We start from the raw sequence: 22632 nt of genomic DNA, 5'->3' as shown, positions 1-22632 counted from the left end.
TAGAATTACGTATTCTAACACACAATTCTATATAAGTAAAAACAGGTTTTTATTATACTTCTGTTTTTAATCATTTGTGTAAACTTTTAGGTTTCGATCTTGTTATAATATATTAGTTTGTACAGGACGATATAATTTTATCATATTGAAATATATAAAATATTTATATTTTAAATTAATCAAAAATATCATATTAAATGCTGTTGCGTTACAGAAATCACACACACAATGTGGTGAAAAATGGTGTTCATAAAATATAAAAAATAAATTGAATTAAGTATGTTATTGTCGTAATAAAATATACACCATGAAAAATTATAATTCAATACAAATCGCAAATTGCAGTTATAGCCATTTTTATGTCTTTTAATATCATTCACTAAAAATTAATTTAAATGAGATAAAAAATCAAAACGAAAATGTGAGAATTCATAATATTAATATTATGTGTATATTTTTAAGAATTAAAACACATTTCGTTGCTTCTGAAAAATAAAATTCATCAGAATTAAAATGGTAGTCACGTTCTTTTCGAATAAACATAATTTAATTATGAGTTCATGATTGATGTTTTTTTACGTTCAAAACATTGTTTATGACGTGTAAATAATTTAATTTAATCTCGGTTGAAAAGAAAAGCCAATACAGTCAACGAAATATGGGTAGAAGTTGCAGTGACACGTACATATAGGTGCAAGGAAGATATTTCAGGTATATGACACCCTTTTTCCCCAAGTTTTGTGTTTTAATAGTATTATACAATTATCTACTAATAAAATAACGTTTTAAATAAGCTATAAAATGTTGTAATTAAACTTGAATAAAATATATGAGTATATAAGTGGCGATACCTATCTTAAGGAAAATCTTGGATACATCTGCACTGGGCCGTAGTGCATAATATAATGGAAATCGCTGTGTATGTTTGGTTTAATTTTTATTTTATGTAAATAAAATAACAGTTTAATACATATTTTCTTGAAATGTAAAATAAATGGTACGTCTATATTGGGCGTTAAGAGGTAAATGTATATAAAAATAAATAAATAAATGCTAATAAATATTTTGTTTGAACTTACAGCCAAAACGTTTACATCATTATCAAATTACCTCAAACTGAATAAATATTGATGTTTATATAATATTATAAAATAGTTCTTTTTATCACACTATTTTCAGAAAGATAATTCTATGATCGATATTTGATGTTCCAACAATGTTTTGTAGGTAATTTAATACAATTATGAACATAATGTTCTCTATACTCGGTCAACCTAGAGAATACGACTGCTAGTAATGATTAGAATGATTGTTAAGACGATATATGACGTGTTTGGATTTATGTGTAAACGCATTTTATCAGCGAACAGAGTATCATAAAATCATTATTTTAAACGGTAATCGAAATAAACATTAACAATCACATGGTTATAACTTATAATTATACCTGTATTTCATTATATTTTACCAAAATTCTCATACTATACATATACTAATAAAAAGTATATAGAATATATTTTTATGGTCAGTTTTGACAAATAAAAATAAAAATATTTTATAAATCGTAGTAAATGGTGTACAAAATAACGAACAGTTTATAAATGCGTTGAAGAAATTAAATACATATATTTTAAGTATCTGTATATAAATTAATAGGTTTTGTTAATAATTATTTAAATACGTATAGTACATAATAAAAAATGTAATTCGATTTTGCAGCACAAATTTTAAATTAAATTTTTTTTACTAGAAAAACGATTGATTACTTCTTCGGGATTGACATACATAAATATTTCTATGCACACTAAATAATGCTAAACCGGTTAGTCTATCTTCAGTAATAGCTTTTCGCAAACAATTCTGAATTATTTTTAGAGAAAAAAAGCCCTTTCAGGCGTTGTGGTTGACACCGATAAACTAATCAAAACTTTTAATAAAAATGAAATAATGGAAAAAAGTTTTTACTTCTATTCGAATATGCTACAAATACTTCGATAGATCATTCTGGTATGGATTTATATGACCACTTGCTTTTTCAAAGATTTTATTTGGCTACTAGTAAATCTAAAAAAAAAAAAAAATGATCTAGAAACTTAATCTATACTGTAGTATTATGTTACAACTTTTTTTTTTTTTTTAATTTTGTTTTGGCAAATGTAGTCAGAAGCAAAATTTTTAAGACGCAGTCTTAACACCATGCAACAAAATGCCCTTTTGGCACTATATTGCAATTGTTTTAGTTATAATACTATATTATTAATATCATATCAATAATAAAAAAACAGATGTTAAATTTCTAAGTTTACGAAATGCGAAAAAATTTTGTGCGGGTTAACCCTAAACCTCCCTCTAGGTACGGCCTTGCATACATATTATTTTGAAAGTAAGAAGAAAAAAAAATCTTATATTCTTTACACGTCGAGAAAGCTATTGCCACGTGTGTGTGATATAATAAAGTTGAGAACAATAAAAATTTTCATACATTTGAAAAATAAAACGTGCAGTCGAATATATTTTACTGTTATATTTCAAAAAATCTTCATTATAAAACCAACAGTGTACTTGATAAATTCGGACTAATATTTTAAAACACAATTTTTATTCATTTTTAAATACTAATATAGGTAATATAGGATTATGCATACTGAATTAATATTTTTCCATTATTTATTTACTTATGAAATATTAATTTTAGTAAACTTTGAATATGTACCAGCGTATCACATTACTTAAATCATATTATAGATTCTATAATTATCAATATGTAAAATGTAATTCCAAATTGAATTTGTTTCAAAATAATCAAAAATAAAATACTTTTAATCTTTTAACGTGGTAGACTAAACACTTTTTGAAATTATTTTGAATATGAGTAATATACAGTTTTTAAGTTAAAAATGTTTTATTTCAATAGAAACGTAAAATAAACAACTTTTTTTTTAACACAAAAACAATATAGTTTTATGTTCAATAGAAACATGTAGGATCATGTTTATTTTTCATTCCCATAATTATAATGCATGTAAAACTAAATAAATACAGAAATTATATACATTTCAGTTAAATTAAAATATGAAACAAATAACATATGACAGTTTAATGGTGAAAATAAAAATATAAACCTATTCGAATTTATAATTAAGTAAATGAGATAGAAGATTTTAAAAGAGATATTTATTTGATTTATGGTAGATAGGTATATGGAAAACGAATGAACAAATAAAAACAGCTTTCATACAATTTAAAATTTTCAATTCTTCTTAATTAAATAATTTAAATTTAAAGCTCATAACAAAAAGTTATGAATTGCAATGTTTAATTATATTTACTGAAATTCAATGAAATTATCAAAAAAGAAAATATTTTGTTACAACTTTATTCACAATTTTTTGATTTGTACATACAATTTTTTTTTATTGTTATTGTTTATAATAGCTGAACATGAATTCAAGTAACAAGAGATTGTTATTATAAAATATAAATGTACATATTTATAATTTAATGAATCACGTATATCTTTATTTCATTAATTTTATTATTAGTATTACATAAAAAAAGTACACGTTATTCTCAAATATCTATTTGTAGTCGTTTTTTTATTTTAGTATACTAACATAATAATATTTATTACATAAATTTTAATTGTGATATTTATTCTTAAAATGATTTTTCTTTTTATGTTGGTTTTTAACCATTTAATATAATATATAATATCTAAATATATGAAGTTAAATTATGGTCTAATTTAAAACAATATATATTTTATTCCATGAATTATAGTTTAATAAAAAAACCGTATATAATAAACCACACATTTATTCTCCATAGTTCACAAACTATTTCTATCTCTTTCTTCTTATTTTTATGTAATAGTAGGTGTTTAGCGACAATAAAACGAAATTACTACCGACGTTTTTAATATTTAAAGTCATCATTAAACAAGCACAAATTCAATCTTAATACGATGACGATTACGACACAGAAATATTATTCTCAACAATAATTATCCAAGCTTTACAACATCATTTCGACCAATCATTACAATATTGCATAATGGTTGTTAATATGGAATATGTATACAATCGATGATTTCAGGAACGCAAATACCTACTAATACTAATATAACCATGCATTCATTACTTTCTAAACTTCTAACAATTTTCTGGGTGAATGAAAAAAAACTAAAGAAATTCTGTTTTAGTTATCTATTTTCTCATTTTAGATAATAATTATATTATTATAAGTTATGACAATACGCCTATAATTTGTTTTAAACTTGGGTTAAAAATTTTTATTCTTCAAGTACAAGATGTACCCGGTCTGCTTATTAAAATATTAATTATATTGTATGCTTAGTATCAAAATGGGTAATACATAAAACCCATTACACACATAATATTTAGTATAATATCTTTAGAAATAATAAAAAATTGATATATCAGTATAAAGGTTCAAATTTACTTGTAAATTTCAAATTTATTAAAAATATAAATAAATTACACAAAACTAACTAAAATATAATATTCTATGTTAAATTTATAACTTTTTATGGTGATAACAAATAATATTCTAAAATATATCGATATATTAATTCATAATATGAATATAAATAGGAAGAAATAAATAATATAAACACTATAATATTTTTAAATTGCCAAAAATGTTCAAAATATAAATAAATCTACCTTTATTTATAAATAAAACAATTTTTGTGTAAACTGGCTTACTTTATGTGTACAAATTAATTATTTGAACATCATATTTCTAATAATGATAACATCATATTAAATATGTTTTTAATAATATTTAAAAGTGTTTAATTTCTTTGGAACAATATGCGTATTTCAATTGAAATTTGTTTCATTAATTAATGATACTACTATGTAATTATTATAAGCGTAATAATAATATATTTATACCACCTGAAGATGATTAAATAAATTAACTTTGTTCGATATAACATTAATAACTAGATAATTTGAATAAAACCTTCGGAAGTGTACACAGTATTCAAGACTTTTAGCAAATGTAAATAAAATTTTTAAAAACAAACTTGAAACGTGAAATACTTAGCAATTGTAAAAATATTAATGTTTCACTCAAAAATGTTTATTTAAAAAGGTATTCAATAAAGCACTATGTCCAAAAATATCTAGTAGTTCTTGACAACATTCACAATGCACACTTTTAACAGACACTTGTAAAATGTAACCACAGGAAAATAACCAAATACTAATATATGAGGCTAATGCCATATCTTTAGTAGTTTCCCCCAATACACTTTAAAATTTCAATTCTTTTCCTTATCATAACCAAGCTCAAAATCCTAGTGATATATATTTTTACGGAAATGGGATTAGATATAAAACTGTTATTGTATCTAACTAGACAGCTGTTATGTAGAAATATAGGTATATGCAGTCAAATTAGTGGAATTTGCAGCATTTATCAAGTCTCTTTTCAATTATTAAAATCCTATGGTGAAACTTCAACTCTAATCTCATAATATAAATTATTCATAGTATTATTTTTTTTCCTATAACAACACATTATTGCCTCTATTTTATCATTTTTATAAACAGTTAAATTCTATGTTTATATTTTCTTAATTAATATTATTACCAAACAATTTAATTTTTTAGACTATACTATAGAATTTCAACAAAAAAAAGTTGAATCTTTGATCATCGTTAGTAATCAGATAACCAAAATATAACAAAAACACATAAAAAAAAAAAAAAAATTAAGCAGGTGAACCTCCTTAAATCTGCCGCTATCTACCATTATAATATTTAAATGTACTCACCAAGAAACCCTACGTAATTCTGAACAGATGCGCTAATAGCACCGTTTGTGAGCGAGTCCAGGCTCGCACTCAGGGCACACGCGCATGCCGATGTTCCTATGAGATATTCTAACACCATATTCCAGCCAATCAAAAACGCTATAAATTCACCGACGGTGACGTAACTGTACATATACGCAGAACCGGAAGTGTTTGGTACCCGGACTCCGAATTCAGCGTAACACGCACCTATATGAGAGAAAACAAAACTAATAATTAGTTATTATGTCTCGACCATTATCAGGAATAACAATAAGAATATTAATAATTAAAATTAACTGAATCGTCTAAGGGTTTTGGGTAAAATTTGAAATCAATGCATCGTGAAACACAAATTAAGACGTATAGTACTGTTCATCAGACGGTTTGGTTTCTCTGACATTTATTGAACTAAATTATTGTTATGAAGAAAAAAAAATACTGCGTTGTAATAATATATATATTATATAAGAGTAATATTTTTTAAACTAACATTTTATTTTTCGTTTTATATTGATTTAATTCTGGAATAATTTAAAGGAATAATTCGAATTAGAGAATATATAAGTCGAAAATACGGATTTGAGGGTTGAAACTACAGACATCCGAAATATTGCAATGCGTTTGTTGATATTTTATAACATGTATATATACTCGCTTATCCACTCATTAATCAAAAATAAAATAAAAATTAATAGATTGTGGAGATAAAAAATAAGGTTAAGGCTTAAAACACATGCATTAGAAATAAAATTTGGATTATTGGTTTCAACACGCAAAATCAATTTGAGTTTTACAATTTAATGCGTTTTTGAGATTTCAATTCACAAATATGTAAAAATATTAGATAATTAATTTTAAATTATTAATTTAGCCAATTAATTAGTTACCTACTATTCCTTATCTAAGAGGTGAATGTTTATGTTGTATAAGCCTGCAGATGAATGATAATTAACGACATTATGAATCATAATTTTTATGATTTATAGCAGGTAATATTAAATATACTATAAACATAAATCGTGAATCAACAGTTATTATTTTATGATGTACAGTTCTTCATATTTTACTGTCATTATTAATTTATCTTTTAAGTTAAAGGATAGTTATTTTTATTAATATTTCTACATATTTACTGAAATATAATACGTGGTGTTAAAATTCTTGATTCTGATTCTATTAAAAATTAAAAATATATATTTAAAAAAATGTTGTCTTGAAATAAATTGAATATTTACATACTAACATTGTTTTAATAGTATCTAATTGCATTTAATAAACATTAGTTTAATTTGGTGAAAGCCTACTCTTCGATAACAATTGGTGGCCATTTATTATAAATATTATTTTAAATTCTATAAGAGTCGGCTATTTGGTAGTTATATAAATCTATGTTTCAAGTGAAATAATATATTATAACACTAAAAATATTAAATTTTACTTATAAATAACCGTCGATCGTTAAAAATTCGTGTTTAAATATTGAATAAACAAAGTATATGTTAAAAAATATAGTATATAAAGTTTTACCAAAAAATAAAACACGTTATATATATTTACATAATTTTGCTTTTAGAAATTAAACGCATATTTATTTCTATAATATTGTAAAATACGTTTCAAATTATGATTAAAGTATAATACAGGCGAACAAACTTATTTCTGAATACTCTTATCAAAACAATTAGTTCAAATTTAGTTATATATATATATTAAAACAATATAGATAAAAACCACCAACCTGGCCTATAAACAAATACAAATCACGTATTTGGATACAACTGATTAAACCTATAAACTATGTGTAAATAGATTAAAACGATAAATCTTTTATGAATGGAATCAAATCATTAATTAGATCAGAACAAATAAATAGGCAATTTCAATCAGGTTACAAATGGACTGTGTGAACAAAGCTAGAAGATAAAAATTAAGAAATGTGTAATCCAATTGATAAACTTGTGCATTCAAGCATGGAATCAAATTATAATGTTGATTAGAAGACTAGTATTACTCACGTCTATTCAATAACTTATAGAATAAGTAGTATCTTTCAGATTTTAAATTGGCTTTTAAAAAAAAATTTAATCCTGATTTTAGCCAACATATTATTATTTTTTATGTTTCTAAAAAGTATTTTGTTTCATTTTAAAATTGATTTAATTTATTTTTCTAACAAATGTCCAATTTCAAATAAACAACAGTAATAATAATAATAATAATAATAATAACAAAATTAATATTTACGTCAAATGTGATATTTTTTATTTTTTTTATTATTATAGAAACATAGTGATTTTCTATTTGATATACCAATAATAATATATTTGTATTTAGCTCTTACCCGAAAATAGTGATGCTACAGCGGCTATAATAAACGAGAGGATAACCGCAGGGCCGGCAAACCTCCTAGCAACTAGTCCAGTGACCACATACATGCCTGTTCCCAAACATGAGCCGACACCTAGAGAGGTCAAGTCAATGGTGTTCAGACATTTCTGTGAACAAAAAAACAAAATATATAAAACATATGATATTAATGTGACATTAGATATTGTAGCTAAGTAATTACTAATTAAATAGTTTAAAAAATTCTACGCGTAAGAATAATTGTACTTAATTATATTAATTGTACATTATATATCTTAAACGGTTTAATAGAATAGAATACATATGTATTTAATATGATACATGTGACCTTTGAGAAATAATTTAATTTTAATTTTATAATTTATTCAACGTTTTTGTAATATATAATATTTTATGATATTTTAAATTAATAAAACTTAAATTTATAAGATGATGGTAATTTTTAAAAAGTAAAAGTTGTTCTAGAATGGCGTTTATTTAATTTAGGACGTCGTGATTTTAGGAGAAAAATTCTTGTTACAAACTGTTTCTTCCGACGCCAGATGACGATATTGATTTTTGAGTGTCGCGGCACGTTGAGTAGGCAATTCCACTACACGGATGCTTACAGTAGTACACTACATACAGAATATTCATCAAATATTAAATATTATTAAATATTTTGTAAATCAAACATCTCACTAGCCTTTATAAACTTGCAAAAATAGTTAATCTTATTTTTACTTTAATTACATATAATATGTATATATATATATATATTAAAATCTAGCATTTAATTCAAATCGTAAGTTTCTTAGTTTTTTTTTTTTCTTAAACGCTTCTATATTAAAATCTCACTTTTCGTTCTTAAACATAAACAAACATTTGGATTTTACGTAAATTTGGACATTTGTAAGTACATGGTTTGTATATACAAATATTATGAAGTACGTTTTGAAATTCAGAAAATGTCATGTCCATTATTTGTAAAAAATAAAAATAATTTATAAAATATTATACACATATTTTCAAAAAGAATCATTCTGTCATTACCGTTCTGACCGACCAACAAAATATAAAATAATATTTTAACACAAAATATATTGTGTTTATAACACAGTATAAAAAATTCAGTTTCATGGTCTGGCGTGATTAAATTTTTCATAAAAAAATTAGATACATGCATTTGATTCATATATTTTTAGCGTTTAATCTAATTAGATTTAGTACCTACTACCTATAAATTATTGTTGTGTTATTTTTTTTTCCCCAAAAAATAACCATCTGTTTAAATATAAATGATCTACGATTAAATGAAACTGATACTACAATTTGCATTGTTAACTGTTAGAAAGAAAAAAAAAATGGTGAAAGGTCGTTACGATTGACAACATGAACGATTGAAACTTTATAGATGGTTTTATAATAACGACTAAAATGTCTAAAATACAAAAACGAGTTTGCAAAAAAAAGTATTTTATACATTTAAAAAAAACCTTTATTTAATTTTTACACGAAAATTTATATTTTTATTTATTTTCAGTAATCACGTAGACCATACATTACCTTAATTTTATTTTTACAGTTTTACGGTGCAAGCTCTTTACATTATACGTTATAATAATAACTAAGAATAATCAAAATAAATTTAAGCACTAAAACATAATAATAAAAACAAGTATAAATGATGAATAATCAGTTTAAAAAAAAAAAAAGTAAACATCTATCATACTAAAAGAATCATGAGTCATATTAAATTAATCAGTATTATTACAAATTAAATAACCCACTGAACAAAAGTGCTTTCTCAAAAAGAGAATCAGTGCAATATTTTATTTTAATAAAAGGTACAAAAATTAATTCGAATTTCTAATTAAATAATTACGAGCAAAAATACTAATCTTACTTAATAAATTAGTCCATTCAATATTACTCTTAAAACAATTATTATATTACATTAAATGGCTTACATCTAAATGCGTATAGATGAACATTAATAATTTTTGACAAAAATTGGTGTGCAATATCGGTATGATTAGTTGATAAATATTTAAGTTATAGTTAAACAGGTTTTTTATGAAAAAGTCGACTATTCACGTTTTTACAATAGTCTGACATAGGATAAAAATACACAATATTATATTTTTTAAGTATAATGTGAATATCCATGATATGGTTTGAATAAATTTAATTGATTCTTAAACGATTGTCAAATTACAAACGTAAATAATAAAATATTAATTTAATTAAAGTTACAAGCCAATTAAAATTTAAGGATTTCCCTGATAAAAAGTTAGATTTTTTTTTTTTTTTTTAATATACCTAAAATTAATTTCTATATAGTGTGTGTAATTTCAAATAAACATATTAAAAAATTCTACTGGAAATAAAATATTGATATATTATTGGTGAGTATTAAATTTTAGTTTAGCGCTTTTGTGTTGAAAATTAAACTGTCCAGATTTAATTGCTTTTGATTGGAATGATATAAATATTGGTTTAGTTATTTTTCAGTTAAAAATAACTTAATAGTGCTGCATTTCTATGGCTTTTAATGAAATCAATTTGGTAACTTGTTTTCAATTCCAAAAATTAAAAATCTAAGTGTTTTATATAAATTAATATGCACAATATTATATTTAAATAATTTTAAAAAAGAACTGTAACGTAAATATGTAAAAGTAAAATTGTCAAACTAAAAACAATACAATATATTAGCAATCAACATTTTTTTTAATTTAATTAAAATTCAAAAAATGATTCAGTTATAATATAGTATTGTATTAATATAAAATTCGTTTTGGTTTTTAATATTTTGAATTTTAGTGAAAATATAATCAATCATAAAATGTTAAAATGTCACAATAATCTAACTAAAAGTTGTTACGATTTTTAATATAAAATAAAAAATATACATACTATTATAATATAATATAGGTATAGTATAATGTATTAAAAATCCAGAACATCATATAAAGATAATGCTACAATAAGAGTAAATGAAGAATGATTGGTAAATTCAATTAATCTGTCTAACAAAGTTATGAACCTAAAATAATGTACACAATTAAACCATTATTATTAAAATATATTTTACTGTTATATTTTGTTAGCTAAATCATAGTATTGAAGTTATGAATAATAAATTTAGTGTTCAAAATTCCTTAAATTTAAATCATATTTTTTAATACATATAATTTACTTATTTTATTAAATGAAAAAATAATTTTCATAATGACATGGATAAAAATATAAATTATTAAAATTTAAATAAAGTTTTTTATTGGTATTTAACAATTTACAATATCATTATAATTATAACTATATTATAACAGCTTCATATAACTTATAAATTAAATCTTCGAAGAAAACTATTTTATTATATAATCATTCAGAAATAATTATTTTTATTTTTAAAACTATTTCTTATTAGTAAATAATAGTAAGTAAAAATACATTTGTGTAAAATTATTAATATATTATTAATTGGTATATTATATTTTTCCGTTTTGTTGTTATTTGTTAATGACTTATCAAAATTTTAACGGTGTACAATCATAAATTATAATTATGGTGATAAATTTAATAAATAAAACATAAAAGTGAAATGACTAGATAAATTATGTATAGTTCAGAATATATAAGTAAACATATTAACAAGCAACTGTGTTTATAAACAATTTAAAAAAAATATATCATATATTTTATTAACATGGCTACAATACTTTATTAGTGGTTATTATTTAACGTCGTGTGATGTGGTAAAAACAATTTGGTGGTTCAATGATTTCATAAACAAAACTGTCATCAGAAAAAAATATAATAACGTATAAAAAAAACCAATTACAAGCATGAAAATATAGCGTTACTATATTACGAGTACCTATATATAAATAATATCTGCAGCTAAATTATATCAGACTGGTTTCAACATTTTTGATTTAAGTTCTCCATAATACATACTTATTATAATATTATCCACTCGTAATAATATAATACACTATGAATAAAGGACTTAAATCGAAGACCAAATTATGAAATATAGTAAATTTAAAGCAATAGATTAAAATAAAACTGACTTTGCGCAAAATTGGGATAACATTTAGCGTAGTGAATTGTTAAAATTAATTTTTATTAATAAATCCAATACTTTAATATAAACTGGATAAGTATTGGGTACTGTACAATTTAATATTATGGATTAAGGTTAAAAACATTGTGCTTATCAATTTTCCTCAGAACAAACAGTTATATAACTCATATTGTATTGACAAATGGCCATGTAAAATATTGATATCCAATAAAAGCTGTTACCCACAACAAAATTTTTATGTACGTTCTATAGATTACAAATGTGTTTATTTGTTATGAGTCTTAAATATACAAGACTGCAGAGGTTTATCATGTAGGTACATAATTACCCATAGCCTCAAAATGTTGTCTAACCGACGACGAATTCAATATTATTTATATTTCGTACCAACTACTCTCATATACCGCATAATAATTTCAATATAACGCATATGATGGTTTATTATATTTTATGTGGTATGTACCAAATGACAATTTTTGAAGCGAGTAAAACACAGATTACGAATACATATTTTAGTTGACGTCGTTGGTCGTGGTATATTACGCTGGTAATTTTTTTCTTGTTCAACTGGTTCAAAGCAAGAACAGACCATATAGATCAAAACATTAGCATAGGTGCGTAATACATAAAACAAATTAAAATTTATGAATTTAGTAGTAAATACGAAAATTCCCGATAAATATCTAACCATGTTCTGTGATTTTCGGTTGGGCAAGCAAACAAACTGGCACTCTACGGAATTATAGTTGTCGTCAGGAGGTCATCTTAAAATACGTGAAAAATATCGTTTCACCATAATAAACATTTCAACAGTTGTCACGTTAACCGAAGGTGACGGACGGCTATTTGTCACGGTGTGTAACCTCCCGCGTAATTGGGTCGTTGCTCTTCAGTTCAACTTTCATTCAGAGTAAATATTATATTTTCTCATTCCTCTTGCTATATTTCTAAGTCTCGTGGCTTTTTTATTATTATTATTTATTTCCGTGGACACGATACGACAGATTTATTGCACATGTTACCTAAAAAGAACGACCCACCTACGTTCTAAGTGTACGAACACGCACGCGTATAAAAACGAAACTTTGGAGTAAGTATACAGTGTTATTATAACCATGCAATGTTAAAATAATATCTTGGCCTCAATATATGTTAATGTTTTTGCTCTACAATAATTCTCCCTTTCAAAAAACCGGCCTTCTCGCCTACAATATCGCCACCCCCACCCTTACCCCCGCCTTAACTATCACCTACCACCCGCCCGCGAGTTTACGCATACCCTACTCGTGGAGTTGGCGTCTAATCAATATTTTACCGCGTAAGTAGGTAAACGCCACATACGATCACCTGGAACACATAATATGTATATACCAAGAGCACTGGACTCTATATATCGCTACTACTTCATCACTCCGTCCCTTTGTGTCAGTTACGAACAGTCTGTAAGTAAATGCGCATAAAGAGGCCAGTAAACTAGATGGAATTATACGGACAACAAAAGCGTCAGAGAACCACTAGCGCGCTTAACTATATACCCATTCTCAAATCATTCCATGCATCTCTCAAGCAATCTCAGTATAGCATTTCATGTTTTCGACCAAATTATCTTCAAAGAATACTTGACATAAAGTGTTCCCGACGTTGAAACATTAAATTCGCTTAAATTTGTTTTTGTTTTGAATATTTTAAAACACTAATATTATACATTTTTCTAAACCAATAATGGTAGACGAAAGAGATTGTTAAGGTATACTGGAGTGCTGACAAAAACAGCAGTAATATGATTTTTTAAATTTGTTTTCATGATCTTTGTATAACTTTGTGCATTAATATCGTTCAAAATTGTACGTCAAATCATATAATATTTTTCATATTATTATCGATATTCTCTGAAAAATTATTGTAATTATCAAAATAGTGTAGCAGAACAGCCAATTAATAGTAAGCACTGTTATTGTAGTAGGTATAAATATTAATTCAGTTTATCTTGTTTTATTTCAGATATTATTATTTTTAGTCTTTTAGAAACCTCATATTTTGATCATTTTTTATTATTAATTCACCTTAAATGTTCTACTTATAATATATCAGATTTCATTCGGTTGAAAATTATTTTTCGATAATAAACTAAATCCTAAACTAAAGTTTTTAGCCAAAAGTGTAATCGAAAATTCCTTTTAATTCATAAGTTTAATGCAGTGTACATTAAACTTTTTATATAATTCAACTAATAATTTATAAACAAATAAAGTTTACCGGTGTTATGTTACGATAAATAACTAAATCGTATTATAAAACTTGTTTTTTCAAGATAAATGTTCGTGATTTTAAGATACATTTATTACTATTACACAAATTGTTTTTCTTAGCAATTATATTATGAATAGTTAAAAATTCTATTAAAGTCAGTATTTTTTTTCACTCGTATTCACTCGTGAATGAAAAATTAAATATTATATTGGCAGCTAAATTGTTCATTTTTATTTTTAACCATTTTAATGTTCTACAATTGTTTGCGTATTTTACAAATTTAAAATAACAACTTTTATCAATATTTATAAAGCACGAAACTAATGAATTTAACTGTAAATAAATTATTTATAGTTTTATTTTTAAATTATTTATTTGAAAAGTTCTTGGTCAAACAATTTGAATTTCCTCAATAATATACAACTGAAAAGTTTTGAAGTAAAAAAAAATAACGTCAATTAATGTTATTATATACAATCATGCTCTTTTATTTGGAACAGTGTCAAATCTGAAATCAAACCACTCACGAACTTCTTTTCAAGTCCCACCCATTGAAAAATATATCAATATCGCTTTCATCTGTCGTGAATAACGTAATATCATTTTCTGTACGATAGTAACTTCTATCAAACAAAATGACAATAGTAATAACATTAACTTTTAAATGTTTTTAAAGTTCTAAATATATATTATGCCTTATAGAAGTCATGTATATTATAGCAATTGATTGTCTACATAACGACATAAAGCAGTGATAATTATATAGTAAGATTAAAATGTAATAACATTGAATTTAACTGTTACATAATAATTTATAAATCTAGAACATTGACAATATTCAATACTGAAATAACTATTCAATACATTGAAAGTGATCCATTTACAACTTATATTTTTGTAATATACCATAAAAATATAGAATTAAGTATACTCCGCTTTGATATGTGTTTGTATTATTACAATATCATACAATTTATGAAATAATTTTAAAATAATTTTACTTTTAATTTCGTTGGATGGTGTGGATCAAATCGTCCTGGTGGACTTGATTCACCCTGAAGATCGTCCAAATCCTTTGTTCTGACCATGCGAGTAATCAGAGCTAAGCCATCCCTCCGGAAATCGGTTGGCAATTTAGGCACCGACATGATGATTTTCTTACTGTGATTAATTCGTTATCTGAAACTCTAAAAATAAAAATAGGTCAAACATAATGATATTTTTTTTTTTTTTAACGTATTTAATAAAATATGATAGATAGATAGGTGTATTGTTTTTAATAACTTATTTTAACACAAATGCTAAATTAATTTGCATAAATTAGATTGCATTTTATAAAGTAACACAAAAAAAAAAAAAATAAATAAATATTGAAAATGTTATACTTTCAATTCAGTTAACTTTTATGCATTTTAAAACATACTAAAAATATTTTTTTTTTAAATCCTTTATAATACAAATACAAAATTCAACCTATACAGGCAGAATGTAGATAAGGATTTATAATTATTGAAAATAAAAGAAAATCAATGCTAATTCTCATTTATAAATTTAAGGGATGAAATAATAACACACTATATTATATTCCTAAATGTATTCACAATATAAACAAGTCTTACTTATTCTGACGTCACACCTTTCATTGATCCTACTCCATAAACTGGGTGTGACGTAAATAAACATGAAAAAAAAAACCTATTGTCGTATTACCTTAACTCACCAATATCCATTATTAAACACCATACAAAAATTACCAAAATAATTTTAATTCTTAAGTGTTAAGAATTTAAAACCATGTAATGTTCATGTACTGTATAGGTACCAAAAAATTAAAACATCCGAATAATTGTTATATTTTTTTGGTAAAACTACTAAAATGCAAAATATAGGGTACGACACATTCATTATTGATATAAAAATTAATGATTCATATTTCACTGTAGGTAGTAGTACTAATTTGTTTAATATCACATACAAGTATAGCATAATTTTAACGTATTTTATCACATGACTTATCAAAGCTTACTCGAATTCTCTTTTAAAGAAACAAGATGACAAAATATAATCGTACTTAATTTTAAACACAAAAATTATTAATAACAGTATTCATATGTAATACATGTGTGATTATCGTATGTCTAAGTATAAGTCTAGTGTAATATAAAAAGTTATTTTTACCATCACACTTTATCTTACGGTATGAATAAATTTAAAAGTTAATTGAATTTTTGTGAAGTATTGTAACATATTACTAAGACGTGTGCACTGCAGTCTACGACATGAACATGAGATGGTTTTTGGTGAGAACAGAAAGTAGTTTAACTAAAAGTTAGTTGCAAAAACTAGTTGTTTTTTGGAACAGTTAAAGTAAAAATCAAAAAAGTTTTATCTCCTAAAATGTGCAAGTATAAATGTATTGTATGCTTAAGGTAGTGAAATATAATCCATTAAACTCCTGTAACAGATTTTCATACGATGATACATTCAAAAATAGTTAAGTTATACTGTACGTGAATACTAGGTAAGATTTAGTTTATTAACATAAAATAAATCATTAAATACCTAGTATAAGTACCATTCTTTTACAAATCAAAAAACACACAGTACCGAACACCTACAGTATTTATACGAGACACAAACACCGGGATTTAGAAGAAAAACACATTCATACATTTAAATAACCTTTAAATTTTATAGTGAATTCGACATTGTTTTGCAAATTTATATTTTGTTTACAAAAAAAAAAATATTATTTCCACCAAGAAATCATATTTACAGTTTTAATATTTGATTCATAAACTGTTACACGTTATGAATCAAATAATGCATACACCTCGTAAAAATCTGAGCATTGAACATATTATGTTGAGTTAGTACTTACAATATTAAATTTACATCCTAAGATTTAATTTTAGAAAATTAAATAGAAGGGTTGACCTAGAAAAAAGTGAATATATGATTATAATATATGAATATTATTTGATATTCATACTTTCATAACTATACACGAATATTATTAACAAATGAATCTGCCTATCATATAATTAAAAATGTTTATGATTTTTCTAAATTATTAATTGAAATTTTTCAAGAGATAAACTATTTATTGTACTATAATATATTTCTACTTTTCAATACTATAAAACTAAAAGTTAAAATATCGAATATCCTCTTCACCATCATTATTATTTTAGCATCCTATATGTCCGTATATATTATATTTAGCTATATGCAATGTATAATCTTATTGTTACGTGACTTAATAAACCACAATAAAAATATATAATGAATAGTAAATTAATTTTAATATTTCATCCACAACAAAAATAATTTTTATTTTTAAAAAATTATTTTGATTTATAATATGATGATATTTCAAATTCAATCTATGTTATAAAAAATCTATGCTTTAACTTCAAAAATATAAAATAAATTATTTCTACGATGCATGATTTTTACGTCAAAGTAATATCTCAACTAGGATCCTTAGAACGCATAAACCTAAGTATGGTTGGTTAAATAAGAACACTCACTGGATATACGTATAAGTGCCTTTTTGTATGTTTCTAGCACTTAAAATAAAAAGTTACGTTTCTCTATTAATATTATTTATTCAATAGAATGTAATATAAAGTACTAGACTAAATTTATCTACAATTTCAGTCAAGTTTTTAATATTTATTATATCAGATAATGTAATATACATTATATAACATTAAAATAATAACTGATAAATAAATAACCAACAAAAATAATGTACAAAAATATCATCAAACATTAAATTTAAAGAAAAAATAATCTGCTATTGTCTTATTTAATAATTTAATTCGATTATTAATACTGTTATACTTTAAGAATATAATAAAATGTTTAAGCCTTTCTCTTATTAGTATACGAAATATCTATCAAGTATAATAGTACTTTATTTTAAATGTGTAACCAATAATCTGATCTTAATAAAATTATGTTTTTGATAGGAACATTTTTAAAATACTCATTAATTTTAATTTTGAAAGTAAAAATTTTAAATTTTAAAATACTTAAAATATAATAAAAACATAATTTCAGAAATAATTAGTTATAACCCAGGGTTTAATATTAAATATTGATCAAAATGGATCACACTTTCAAAATGAAATTTAAAAATTTAATTAAACCATAAATATATTTATATATATATATATATATATCAAATTATTATCATATATGATTATCATTTTAAACCAAATTTAAACTTCACAATTATATAAGGTACATCAAGAACAGATCATAATGTCTTCAAATGCCCATATGATACATCAACAAGTAACAACCCAAAATTCAACAACAAAAAAATTTAATTTTACTGCGGTTGTATTGAAAGCTTATAAAATAAAATAACAAATAGCACCTAATATTATATATATTATATAATGTACTATATTATAGTATAGTATTTTAAGATAAACGATATAGATATTATATTCAAATACATATTCGATACATATAAAATAAAATTCAACAGTTATATATAAAAAAAAGTCATAATACCTTCAGTTATGCTATCACTTAAAAGCACTTGTCATTAATTTTTTATATCATATTCAGCAAGAAATGCTTAAGAATAATTAATTTTATTCAGCAGTAGCCTTGATTCAATGAACAAATAGGAATATTAAAGTGATCCCTTATTTACAAGTAGTCTGTATATTGGACTATTGGACAATTTAAGTTGACCATTTTAATATATTTTTACATAAATATTAGGTGTATATATATCCCATATTCACACACAAATTAATATTAGTTTTTATTTAAGTTAAGTGGAAATGTGAATTTACTAAATTATAGAAGAGTTCACTAAATATAATTTATTACAAAATTATAATTTATATATTTCTGAAATAATAACATTGCAAAAGTTTACATCATCAGAATAAATAAATTAAATGAGACATACTTTTTAGGAACACTATAATTTACAGCTTTCGAAGATATTTTATAAAATTAGTAAATTTTATCTTTGTATTTCCATATTATTCGTTTAGTTTAGTAAATTCAATTGTGCTAAATTTAACTATACTACATAACAAGTGGTTAATACTTTTAAATAATTTAGTATTTGAATTAATTTTTTGAATTCTCGATAGTTAGGAAAATAATTATGTATACCACAAAGAATGTCACGCATCGCAATAATTCTGCAAAGCGTGCTATTCACAGATAACAATTTTTAATTTATGTAATAATATATAATTAAAATTACTGGTAAATGGTGATAATATCAAACATTTTGATGATCAATATTAAATAATGATAATACAAAATTTATAAATTATACCCATCTGACAAACAAAAAATAATATTGTAGGATTATATTATCATGGAATAAAATCAATGATTTCTATGTTAGTTCAGAATCCAAACAATGTATTTTAATATCCTTTAACTAAATACGGATAACTTGTAATAATAATAATACTTCCTTTGTAATATATTGTCTTTGTATTATTCACATTTAATAATATAAAAAATATTTTTTTTATTTAAAATTTGAAAAACAGTTTAAAAAATAAAATATTACTAAACAATTGAGAAAATCTAGAAAATTTACTCAACTTTGGTATATATAAATTCTTTCATAAATAAGTGAATTATAATAATATTTATATTAAAATTGAATTCAATAATAAATCTTTATATACGAGAAAATATACTAAGCGGTGATGGTGTATTAATCAGATCAATGGATATAATGATTTTACAACGGTGTATAATATTATTTAATTTTTAATTTTTTTTTTCGTCATCATCTCATTGATCGGTATAAATATTTATATTTTCGTATAACCTAAATATATTTTGTGACAGGAATATGCATCTTAATACTTTGTTGTGTTATTTAAAGTAATTTAATATTTTCATTTTTTTTTTTTTTTTATTTCAATAATTTTTGATAAAAATATTTTCTCTCCTCATTCAAACAACATAATCCAGAAACAAAAATGTCATCAACAAGAGAAAAAATATTTAAAAAATTATATCATGTTTAGATAATTCTTGAAAATAATTTGTATAAAATATGTAATAATTTCAAGTTTTATCTTATTTGCAATTACTGAGAAAAAAATCTATTTTATCAAAAATTGGTGAATATTCCTTTTTTTCGTTGTGTTTTGTTAGTTTTTATAAGTTAAATATTTAGAAAAGTCTAGAATATTTTCCCCTTAATAAAGAAAAAAAAATAAACAAAACCTTGTTAACTCAATACACCTTTGCATTACTAAAAATCTAAATAGAAAAACTAAATAAACAATTCACAAGAGAAATTTAATTTAAAAATAAAACTTATAAACTTGTTTCTAATGTAAAAAAAAGTTGTAAAATATTAAAAGAACTAACATTATTTTTGAATTACTATGTTAATATACTTCTAAGAATTTTATTAATAAACATTATACAAAATAAATGCTAGTTTAAATCTGTTTTCTTGGTTAAAAATTGTCCAAAGAAAATGTTTTATTTGAAACAATTTTTTGATAATGGTTTTAATTTTACTTTTGAGAAAACTTTCATGATAAAATGACAAATATTATCAAATAAAATAACCCATTGGTTTTTTTTTTTTTAATGAAAATAGTTGGTATCTGTATCTTTGCAAGCCCCGAACCTATTTGTAAGTATAAAGCATTCCATTATCGTGTATAAGTATTTTATATAATTAGTAATAATAATACATGTGTATATTGTTATTCCACTTAGGATTTTTTAAGTTTTGTTGTTCCAAACTTGTTTTTAGAAATGATTTTTAAATTAAACGGACTTAAATAAAATGAATACAAGAACCATATAATTTATTTTTTACGCATGAATTGTTTTTTCATATAACACATACCTAATTGTTTTACATAAATTACAGTAATATACACATACGATTTTTTAACTAAAAATATTATAAGAATTAAAAATTAAAAATAGAACGTTGTTATTCACATAAATTTTAATATATGCAAGAATATATTTTCAAGTTTTCAAGAAATTTTGTTTAGACGAGAATACGAGGCAAATATTACAAACATTTAATAGTCAGAAAATGAGAAAAATACACCTACGAGAATTTAATAAAATAAATTATTACAACACCATTATAAAACAATATGCGATACAAACATAATAATATTATATGGACAATAAAAATAGGTAACTAAAATGGTTTTCATAGACATTTTTCAAACTATATTACGTTTTATCATTTACACATAAGATGTTATAAAAATACCTGTATAAATTTATCGTCGTTGTCGCTTATTAAGGGGGTTAGATAGGGAACTTGCCCACTGGAAAATAGTATGAACTTATAGTTTAATAAATTGTATTATTTTATTATTTTCTAATACTATGACATTATAAGATAAAGAAATAATTTCTTATTCTTTGATACCAAATAATACATTTGATGATACTTTTTTTCAATTTTTTTTTTTTTTTTGTTCTTATTAAAACTTATTTCAATTATCTATAATATACCAATACATGTATTGATTATATAAATAATAGCATTTATTTTATATTTGTATGTTGATATAACATTACATCTTTAATTAGTTTTAATTTTGAGGTTTTTTTTTACATTCATAATATTATATACTTACAGTGGTATACAACAATATTTGACTTTCACTAATATATTGTAATTATTGTATCTACTATTATTTTCTTATATAAATTTCTCAACTACCTAATCATAAGCCTACACATATGACATGGGTATACAGGGTATGCATGTGCAAATCTTGTCGGCTGGGTGCAAAAACCTTTTTAGCATAACTCACAGTAACATTTTTTTACAAAATTTACAAATATGTATATGAATATTTATGTCGTAATTTAAGTGGCAAAAATCATTAAATTATATTATTTCCAGTAAACATATATTCTCATAAAAATATGCATAAAATAAAAAATATTATAAAAATATAAAAAATATTTCAACATTGTAATAACATATTGAAAATCCTTAATATTTGTTTAATAATATAAAGTTATAAAATAAAAGTAATCATAAATATTTTTAAGATTATAATAACAAAACTTTTATAATGCATAGTCAGCAATGGCTATAGTTTGCACACGTCAT

General features: G+C 23.2%; 1 protein-coding gene across 2 annotated transcripts in view; it reads right to left on the bottom strand.

Annotated features, from left to right (window-relative positions):
- Positions 1-22632, bottom strand: part of LOC112602626 (cationic amino acid transporter 3) — an 85750-nt gene that overhangs the window by 36550 nt on the left and 26568 nt on the right. For both annotated transcript variants that reach the window (XM_025350802.1, XM_025350803.1), the window contains exons 2-4: positions 15518-15703; positions 8169-8322; positions 5807-6034 (exon numbers count right to left, since the gene is read on the bottom strand). In XM_025350802.1, coding sequence (XP_025206587.1) covers positions 5807-6034; positions 8169-8322; positions 15518-15664 — 529 coding nt within the window. In that variant the 5' untranslated portion in view covers positions 15665-15703. The remainder of the gene's footprint in view (positions 1-5806; positions 6035-8168; positions 8323-15517; positions 15704-22632) is intronic.

This window comes from Melanaphis sacchari, unplaced genomic scaffold, assembly GCF_002803265.2.
Source record: "Melanaphis sacchari strain LSU unplaced genomic scaffold, SCAv2.0 Contig8_pilon_pilon, whole genome shotgun sequence".
NCBI lineage: Eukaryota > Metazoa > Arthropoda > Insecta > Hemiptera > Aphididae > Melanaphis > Melanaphis sacchari.
This window is presented reverse-complemented; position numbering and strand designations above follow the sequence as displayed.